Source organism: Xenopus tropicalis, chromosome 6 (assembly GCF_000004195.4).
Source record: "Xenopus tropicalis strain Nigerian chromosome 6, UCB_Xtro_10.0, whole genome shotgun sequence".
In the NCBI taxonomy this organism is placed as follows: Eukaryota; Metazoa; Chordata; class Amphibia; order Anura; family Pipidae; genus Xenopus; species Xenopus tropicalis.
The window spans coordinates 94,864,073-94,874,926 of record NC_030682.2 but is presented as its reverse complement, the minus strand read 5'-3'; the positions used below and the strand labels follow the sequence as shown (position 1 = coordinate 94,874,926).

The 10,854-nt window shown below is 37.4% G+C and overlaps 1 protein-coding gene across 3 annotated transcripts in view; it reads right to left on the bottom strand.

Moving 5' to 3' along the window:
- Window positions 1–1,327: 1,327 nt before the first annotated feature.
- Window positions 1,328–10,854, bottom strand: part of cdkal1 (CDK5 regulatory subunit associated protein 1-like 1) — a 477,082-nt gene continuing 467,555 nt past the window's right edge. For all 3 annotated transcript variants that reach the window (XM_012964438.3, XM_012964437.3, NM_203863.1), the window contains 1 exon segment: window positions 1,328–2,288. In XM_012964438.3, the coding sequence (XP_012819892.1) occupies window positions 2,163–2,288 (126 nt within the window). In that variant the 3' untranslated portion in view covers window positions 1,328–2,162.

Below are 10,854 nucleotides of genomic sequence, written 5' to 3'. Positions count from 1 at the left end.
CAAGTGTCTTTTTTTATTGGTTACCACTATGATTTATTTGACTAATGAATGAGTAAGGGTTCTGCTAATATGTCTAAATAATTTACTAAATATTTTCATTCTTTTCCAAAATGAAAGAAAATGTGGACTTGTTTCATTCCTAGGGTATGGGACCCCTTATCCCCAATCCTTATATAAAGGATTCCTTCATAGGGTATTTATTTCCAAGACATGGGATCCCTTATTTCCAATCCTGGTATAAAGATATTTCGGCACTATATTCTATTTCAGACATCATGAATTGATCAGTAGTTTTTGACTGAAAACTTGTACTTAAGTTGGCTATACACACAACAGATAATTTGTAAAAAAAAAATGAAGTTTTACACAAATTTTCAGAGTTTGCATGATGGCCAGATGATTTTGACCAATGTCTACTGGGAAGGTTTGAACATTTATGAACCAATGCACAATGTTGCCTGTTCAAGGGCAGATAAGGAAGTGAAAAGAAGCCTTGATACAAAGAGGACCATACCATTGTATAGTATTTGTTCAGTTGGCCCAGGATTAGTTAGTGTATAGCTGCTTTTACTTTGCTTCCTCCTAAAAGATCCTGATTGAATAACAGCAGAAAAGAGGGGTGGGAGGTTCTTATTTGAAAAAGTTCTTGAAATTAATCATTACAGATATATAACTGGTGTATTGGAGTAATAATAGTGGGCGATTGGGGCATTTCTGGCACCCTTGAGTGCCATACAAGTACAATGCAGAATGTTTGGGATCACCCTGTGTCGTTGCCTGCAAGTAAACTTTCAGTTTAAATGTATGAGAGTTTCTGTACTACAGTCGGCATACTGCAGCACCCACACATATCTGTACAAATACAAATATCCCAAGAAGGAACAAAATCATACTTTACTAGGTATATTTTTCCTTCAAGATAATTAAATGGTGATTTAGATTTGGAAAAAAACAGACTGCCAGCTTGGGATTAGGAAAGCATTAGCTTTCCCCCTCGAGGCTAAATTGGCATACATTTCAATAGGGTTCTTTGTTTTCCTTACTCTCAATCAATAACCATGGGATCTATGTCAGCCTGAATGTGGATGACAAATGTTTTCTTCAAGCTTAAGTATGACTATATAAAAATGTATATAAATATGTGCTTCTCATTAAAGCAACTTTAAACCCCACAAACATGCGTGGCCCTTGGCACTTCTTGTTTAAGTTGTCAGTCTTTAATAATCAACAGATATCCTTAACTTTTATTGAGCTTTTCATGTCCATGACAATAGCACCAGCCTTAACAGATTGGCTAAAAATAAAACTCGCAAGAGCCAACAATGAGTCTCAGTGTAAATAATGTTTAATAATGCATCTTGTTCTCATCTCAATAAAAGCAAATATCCCAGTAAGGCAAAAAAAAAATGTGAACAATGTTTCAGAATAACTTAATGCATTTTCAAAACACACACACGCACATCACCGGTTGCGGTCGGCAGACTTTAATTATCTACAGGAAACAAGAGTGCACATCACTGCTTACCTAAAGTGAAATGGTGCACAATTATCCAATCAAATTGACCTGTATATGGAGCAGTCAGACACAGTGAGGAGCGACTCATGCACAAACTGGAGATGCCACATTTAGATGAGAAGAAATTAATCAGTATTTGACTTTTCTGCTTTTTGATTGGAAACATATCCCTTCTTTTCTCACTTGGCTGGAAAGAATTTATCAGTATGACTGCTCACATGGATAGTAACAAAAGGAAAAAAAAATACTTTTTACATTTTATTTGGCGGCATGCTATTAATAAACGTGACCTTTCCCCCTGTGTTTCCTTCATCAGGATGAAGCCAGGTCACAGCATCTGGCACTGACGCTTGTATTTACAAGTATCACATGTACAGAACTAAGGCTGAAGATCACAATATGAAAAAGAAGTGGAGAATCGAGCAACGCAGCAGCATTGCAGGTTACTTACTCTTACAGAGGGACTATCAACTGAAGGATTAAAAAAAAACACATCTTTAACATCTGGGTATATTCCCAAGAGACTTAAAAGCCAATTAAATGGTGGTAAGTAATAATGGGCAGAAGTTTCACACTAATCAAATTGAAATGACTAAAAAGTGGGCTAAAATGCTAGAATTTTTCCAGCTTCCCTAAACAATTGTTTTTAAAGCAATTTTATTCCAACAAAAGCAATGACAGCAGCCAGCAGAGCAGTGACAAAAAAGAAGGTTTGTAGTCCTTCCCGGGACGTCTGCAGAAGGGATTCGGGGTTGTTTGGTGGCTTTGACTCCTGCGAAAAAGAATTAGAAATGTTACTTATATACTTTATATATGGGCAAAAATACAGCCTCCTCTGGTATCTCACAGTTTACAGTTCTTTAGCACATTTTAAGGTCACTTTTGGGGTAGGATTATTTACACTTTCTCTTGCAATTGCAGCAGGCATGCAGTAAGACATTTGTGTACTGAATTGGCTTCATGTGTTTTGACTTCACAATATTTCAAGGTAAGTCTTTCTAGGCAGTACGTAGGTGTTATGGACATATTTAATTAACTCAATCTAACTTAATTAGATTGAGCTCCAATATGATTAGATGGGGCCTGATGACCACTGGGCTGTAATAGGTTTGGGATCTGAATATTTTATAATCTGTATTTTCTGAACAGTAAGAAGTCAGACATAGAACTTGAATTGGCATGGTTAGAGACCTATTCAAATCTTCTTAAATCTGCAAGCTCCAGCAGAAATGTGAAGTTGAAAGAATGAGCAAATACTCTTTACAGTAAATGATCTGCCAGTGTCAGTTGGACCACAAGTAGCACAAATACCAAGGAACTTGGTCGGAGCTTGCACCAAGCTAAAAATATATAACATAATTTAAGGTACACGGCGCTGACAGCTGCAATAAAAATGACCTACTCTCATATGCTGGGGTGTCTTTATCATGTGCTAGTGTATAAAACTATTGATGAAGTAGTTCCAGCTACAATCAAAAGGGAACCACAACCTGAAGCAACTAGATAACATTTGAGGGCTGTGAAACAAAAGAGTCTCCTAACAAGTCAGGCAATCCCTTAACCAACTGAATAAATCAAACCAAGCTCCCCTTCTTAGCAAAGCGTAATAGAATTTATCAACTGCTGATTCAAACATTGACTTCAATGGCCAATGTAATTCATTTTATGCCTTTCTGGATGATAGGAGGGTCAAAACTGTGTTTTTTTTTAGTCCAGCAGCTTCTGTTTAGCAATAGCTATTAAATAATATGGGTAATCGGTAGTTTATCAAGCATATCTTTCATAAATGCTATAGTGCAATATGGTGCATTTCTAAGATTAAGATGGGTGTGGTTTTAGATGGGCTCATTATGCATTATAACAGGCTTTGGTTCATTGGAAAGGCATGCCATAAAGCCTTCATACTTGGGAAAGGAAAAAATATCTAAATCTTGGCCCTCTTTAACACATTCACAAATCTGGTTGAAGTTAAACACGGAATGAAAATATAAAGCTGAAGGTTACCTACAATAACTTTAATAGCAACATATTAGATACAGTATATATATTATGAATGCAAATACTTAATATCTAACCAACAATTCTTCCATGACGCACACACACTCTGATATGAGTATCACTTACGGTTGAAAGATTATGGGCCGAAACAAAGATGAGGCTCCTACATTCACCTAGTAAATACTAAATCAAACGTATTTCAAAGCCCCTTTTCTTGTTCAGAATAAGTTAATATGGCCTTTGTTTTGTAAGTAATGACAGGCTTTCTGGTGAGGTTGCATTAATATATATGAAAAAGATTGAAAGGATATTTACTTCTCAAGGATAGAATATACGGATCCAGTTCATTAGCATCTCAAACAGAAGCCTTATAGGAAAGCGCAACACGAAACAGAAATAGATTACAAGAAACTTATGAAGCAAGGTGTCCCCCATGCTCTAATATTGCTCCCCACCATTTATAAATCTACAGCCACACGTAAATTAAACAGAAACAATGTTCCTACCAGACTTCAAGTTGATTGCTTTTAAAAGTGCTTTATTGGCTCCAAAAGACAAAGGAGGCCACGTAAGTGATATAATCCGAGATACAAGTTAATGATAATTCACAAAAGCATGCTATTAACATCTGTAGTGGGAAGTGTAGTAGGAGGATTCATTTATGGCTCTAGTGTTTGTATCTGCACTCAGCCTGAAAGCTCTTTGGGACAAGGAGAGTTGACTCCCTTCTTCCTTATAGCCACACTTGTAGTAGTTCTCTTTTTCTGTGCACCATTACTATCATTTATTTTTCCCCATAATGGCACTACATATGTACTGTAAGACTGGACTGGAATCAGTAAATTATTAAAAAACATATTGCTTTGATATGAAGCTTGGAGTTGTCGGTTTATGGACAAACGGTTTCATGCCAAGTTTGTACTCTTTGAATGTGCAATGTATTTCTACCAGAAAGCTGGCACGTTGCCTGTAGCTGCACTTCTAGTTACCTGACTGATGTTTACCAATTGCTATTACACAGATGTGAGCTCGGGAATGCCCATGGGTGCCATTAGAATACATGTAGAGTACAGCGTTCTGTCCTGGAGTAATACAATGAGCCACATACTAACATTGTCAGTCATGCCCCTGATTTAGAGAAGCCATGTCCTCCTCCATCTGGTCATAAAACTCGAGTACCTTAAATTACATGAAAGGGCCTTAGAGAAAACCGTTTCAAAAGTTTAAATTCATCAATAAGAGGACAACATTTGCAAAAAAAAATAATTTATAATTATGGCCCTAAAACTTCAACTTCAGAAACAAGGTAAGTACTACTCCACAATAGATTTGTAGAGAAGGTTTGGAATTTACTTCCAGTGGAAGTATAAACTAGTAAAATGCTTTACATGGTTTTGTAATGAAAAATCACGAAAGGCCCTTGAGCTGGCCATACAGTCGTACCAACTACATTTTTATACCATTTCCAGACCGTGTGTGGGCTCAGAATTATCATCCCAATAACTTCTGTACCATGGAGATCGGTCATTTAGTCGATTGGACAGGTTAGAACATTTCGATTGGGCAACAATAATATCGGCGATATCCTTGGGGGACCTGGACTTCTTCCAGGAAGTCACTTTTAGTTTTTGCCAACTATTTCATGTTCAAAACATGCTGTGATTTGGTTTTTTTAGGGCTTTATCCTACAATTTCAGTCTGAATGTTAATTTTATATCGTTGCATTTAAACGTACAATCGATATCTGAACATTCGTCTGAAGACTTAAATCTGAAGGTGTATGGCCAGCTTTAGAGAATCAGTTTAAAAAGTTCAAATTCATCATTTAAGAGGACAAAAAAAAATGAAAATATGGCCCTATAGCTCTTTAGCTGGAACTTCAGAAATAAGGTAAGTACTACCCCACATTATCCAGTATTTGTAGAGAGGATTGGAATTCACTTCCAGGGAAAGTATAAACTAGTAAAATACTTCAGATGGTTTTGGGATGAGGATATGGGGATACTCCCATCATATAACCAAGCGAATGAGAAATGATACTACAGTGAGCCTTGTGAGACTTCTGCTCTTATTCTCATAATTGGTTGAAAAATTGCCAAAATTGACCTGTTGGTCTTTTTCTACCAATATATTTCTACATTTCTATGTTTCTAGGTAATAAGCCAAAAATAAAAAAACATTTATTCAAAGATAGACTGATAGTGACTAAACATATTCCTGGCAAATCACAGTTATGAATTCTCTTAGGGAGAAAAACGTTGAATATCTGACACATTCTTCCTAAATACAGATGACATTTATTAAAACATGACTGAATTATTTATATTAAAATCATTTTTTTTGTCTCTGTGAAAAATAAAGCAAAAATAAATAAAGGCAAATTTTGTGAGAGACTCGAGCTTAAATTAGGAGACATCACAGGGATTGGCTGATAAGTGATAGCATTCCAGAACTGAGTAATTAAAAACAGATCCCAATGCAGAAGAGACATTAATAACCAGCAGCAGATATGCTCAATTCAGGAGCGCAAGTTAATTAACCTCTGGATCTAGAGTTGTGAAGTCTCTCTCCTGCCACAACAATGTTTTGTCCGTACAGTCAAAATTATCCCATGAGCTACAATTCTAATCAAGTGATTTTTTTTTTATCATTGAAATACATTTTCCCTGTTGGAGATAATGCCCCAGTATTTCCATTCAGTTGGACTAATCAAACCTTCCATAGAACTAGCTGCTGACATGCAGAAACATCAACCCGGCTTAGAGAATTCCAGTGTGTGCAGCGGTAGCTTAGGAGTCAGTGCGTTTTGCACTAATTACTGCCAGCACTTAGCACAATTATGGAAAATCACTGTCAGCAGTTGCATTAAATGTATGTTTAATTAGCAGCCTAGGAATTATAGGGAACAGCTCGTCAGACACTCCAGCCACGACATGCTATACACCAAATCAATCTTTGTACTTGTACCATTTCCTATAGTACAACTAAATATATGGGGCATAAAGGTTCTTTCTTTTGAGGCAATTAGATCCTGTGTAGGCCACATTTACACTGGTTGTTTGGAAGCTATTACCTTTACTGTTCCAGTTGTAATGCAAACACTGGAGTTGTCTCAGCACTAGTACAGCAAAACTAGAATAAGTTATTTGATAGATAACAGATCAGAAAACATGACTGTGTGAATGATGGAACAAACTGAAACTTCTTTTTGATCCCTTTGTGTTAGGACTATGGAAGCAATGCAATTAAAATCTTCTTCTGTTTGTGCAACTCACCAAATCAGCAAGTGAAACCTGGTGATGTGTTTGGAAGCAAACATTTGATTGGTTGCTATGGGTTAATAGATGGTGCAATTTTTGCAACTTATACTGAAAGAGGTAAAAAAAAAAGAGACAATAAAAATATAGAACTGAAAGCAAAGAAAGAAGAAATGGTGAAAAGGAGAAAGGAATGCTGGGAAAGAAGTAAAGAAGAGATGTAGAAGGTTATATAGATGAGAAAGGTGGAGGCATCAGACCAAGTTAAAGAACAATACAGGGCAGAATAAAGTAGGAGAAACAAAAAGAAAGACAACAAATATAGAAAACGCAAGAGAAAGGTGGACTGGATAGCAGATTATAGAATGGTGAGAGGATGATAAATATTAAATAACATGGGAAAATATAGAATTTGCTGGGGTTGTGCTGTGTTATGGAACATAATATTCAAGCTAGGGGCTTTGTTGGCAGAAGCTGAATAGCTCCACACAGCCATTGCTCCACTTTTTGTTAGACCCAATTAAGGCATTACCAGAAACTGGTACTAACAACACTCCTAAACCAAAGTACAACCAAACATTCCCTCAGTTCCAAATGAAAGCTTTTTGGCACTATTTTTACTTTTAAATACTAAATGTTTGCTTAATTTTTCTCAGGCTAATGGAACCATGGTAGCCCAATGTAGCCCATGACTCAGTGGGCACAAAACGCGTAGGGCCAGAGGAGATGACACTTTTTTTTTAACTCAACTTTAATAAAGAAGACTTTTTTTTTTAATTTTGTGGCCCTGTGTATTCCTAGAGTGCCTGGACACCCCTCATTTTTCTTAGTACTACAGGTACTGGACCAGTTATCTGGAAACCTGTTATCCAGAAAGATAATAATGAAACAGTATCTTGTACGTGATCCCAACTAAGATATAATTAATCCTTATTGGTGACAAAACAATCCTATTGGGTTTATTTAATGTTTAAATTTTTATTTTTTAGCAGATTTAAGGTATGGAGATCCAAATTACGGAAAGATCCTTTATCCAGAAAACCCCAGGTCCCAAGGATTCTGGATAACAGGTCCATACAAATAGCTGTACTGGGACTGTGGTGCCAAGCATATAGGCTGGTAAGGTATACGGTACTTTCAGGGGTTTTTTGGTCTGTTTATAGGAGGTGACTGCATTATATTCTTATACATGTCATAGAATCCATGGAAACCCCTTATAACACTTTGTGTAAAGCAGAATTTGGCATATGGCACTGATTAGAGCCAACAAACTTACTTCTACTTACTGTACCTCTCTCATTATTTAGTCCTACAAATGAATTGTGAATCCCAATAAAGTGCTGCAGAACTCACCATACGCAGCTTTAACAAGAGAGGCATTTTGAATGCAGCACCTTCAAATGTTGGAATGCCATTCTATCAGCAACAAAAGTAATTATAGTTTTGTACGGTTTTCTAAATTGATCATTTATCAGTATAATGTCTATTTAATGTCTATTTAATTGCTTTTACAGCTATATGAAACATTTGGCAGTCGGTCTGACAACTTCAACAATTTGCTTCCCTTTTTTGGCTCACAATATACAATGCACCACATAGTAGATTAATAGGCCCATATCCAAAAGTGCCAGTAAAGTTGTTCTTTATAGTAAATATGGGTCCCTTTAACTGTTCACCTGCCATATATTTGAAAAGCTACAGTACTGGCTGTCAAGTTCCTGACTGCCAGCATCTAAGAGTTTACATCTCCGGCATGCTGTGTGTTATCTGGCAACAAGGGGTGTAGCAAGATCAAAAAGCCAAAGGGGAAAGCATTAAATAATACACAAATCGATGCCACGGTGCCTCCACAAACTCGGGCTCCTATGTGAAAGGTCCATGAGGCAGTGCATATTCCACAGCATTAGTTTTGGAGCAGGAAAACTAGAAAACATCTAATAAACACTAAATTGGACCATAGGGTAATAACCTTCTTGTTTTTCCCCAGAAGAGTAATGCCATGTGGTTACTGCAATGCTACAATTCAATATGCAGTGAATAAAGAAATGAGACACCAAGCACCTTAAGAATATTCATTTTTGATGCTTTCCCAATAATAATTCCAGTTGCATTTCTAACCCCGAGCCTTGAATTTTATAATTAACTGGACACAGTTTAAAATTCCATAGAGGCCATCTCTGCAGCTCTGAGATCACACCGGTATCCTACAGCATGCCACAGATGACAGTTACAGTGTATGTAATGTATGTGCTGGAGATACACTTCAAAAGAATTTTACAGGCTCCTTTTCCTGTAACATGGTTGTCAGAAGTATATTAATACAAGTGAAGATGCATCTGATCAGAGTTTTGGATGATCTGTTTTTGAAGTAATTTCAAAGAACACCTCGGCTGGAACCAAAGTCATAAAATGCCAAAAACCTGTCATGTGGCTCTCAGTAGAATGATTTCAGTTGCTGTATCCTCATGAGCTGGAGATGCTCAGACTGGTTACACTACATATCTTATTATTAGCTGCTGCCACAAATATCAGAAATGAAAACTGTCATGGGATGGGGAATGTAAAATATAAAAACACAGTTACAAGTGAACTCTTCACATAATAGCTTCCATAGCAATGACATTACTGTGGAGCACTGCAACCACTGTGTGATCAGAAATGGACAGACACACAATGATAGAGATAGATAGATAGATAGATAGATAGATAGATGACTTTTGTGTTCATTTCTTGCATGCTCAGGAATTCATCAACTGGTGCACAAGGCACCCAAACCTTAGACCAGTGATTCCCAACCAGTGGTTTGTTAGGGACATGTTGCTCCCAAACCCTTTGATGTTGCTCCCAGTGACCTCAAAGTAGGTGCCCATTTTTTTTAATTTCTGGCTTAGAGACAAGTTTTGAAAGCTCAGAGACAGTTTTCCTCCAAGCAGAGCCTCCTGCAGGCCACATTGGGGTACCAAATAGCTAATCACAGCCCTTATTTGGCACCCTCAAGGAACTTTTCCATGGTTATGTAGCTCACAAACACTTTTTACATCTGAGCATGGCTCACAAGTGAAAAAAGGTTGGGAATCCCTGCCTTAGACTGTAAGTTGTATGGTGCACAGACAGTTTGCTTGAATAATCAATGAAAGGATCCCGGCTGTGGGTTCTGCTTCCTCTAACTAAAAAGATCCACTAACAATTCGCTCTCTTGTCTAAGAGCAGACATCAGGGAGCAAAGCAGGCTAGCTGGATGGCAGGTGGGGGGTGGTGGTTAGGGGTTGGGATAGACCTGGGCCCTTCTGAAGGATTTTTTGTGGGGGCAGGCCTGGCATTGCATAGTTATTCCATTGTTGATAAGGAAACCTCCAATGGTTTTCTTTGTGTCTCTCTAGGGAGAGATGATATTAAATTGTGGTATATCCCACTGTACCAAGTGAAATCTAGCAGGAAAGTGCAAGGCCACACTAGCCCTGCCAGGCTGTAATATTTGCACTTGAATCACTTGCTTTTCTGGCAAAAGTCTCTCTTATACTTTTGTTATTAGGCATGTACCAAGTCAAAACAGCACTTATTTTATGCAAAGTAACACAACTTGTATAAATTGCACAAAATGCTCTCACTGGAAACTTGTATTTTAATTACAGGCTCTCTTTAATATGACTTCAATTTAGTCGCATAACGAGAACGTCTAGAAGCAGCAACAGATAAAGAACAGCAGCTACTAACAAGCCATAAATAAACTTTTTTGCAGCAAGCAAAAGACATGTTTGGTACAGGAGCAAAACCACGGCACATTTAGTCAATGTATATCCTTGGGAAGACATCACACTGCAGGCAGAACACATCTGCAACCGTGTGCAGAAATATCAACATAACTAGCGACTAACAACAAGGAATGAGGGGGGATTTCACATAAGAACTGTAATTTTGGACTTTCAGAACAGAAGAGGAACATGAAAGGATTTGCCGCCTTTATGTGCCTCCTGTATGAGATAAAATAAACCCAAGACATTAAATGAATTAAATTGCTGGAAATAAGGGAGGATAAATCAAACACAATCATGGAAACAACTTAAAGATAAGCAGGAGAGAAAT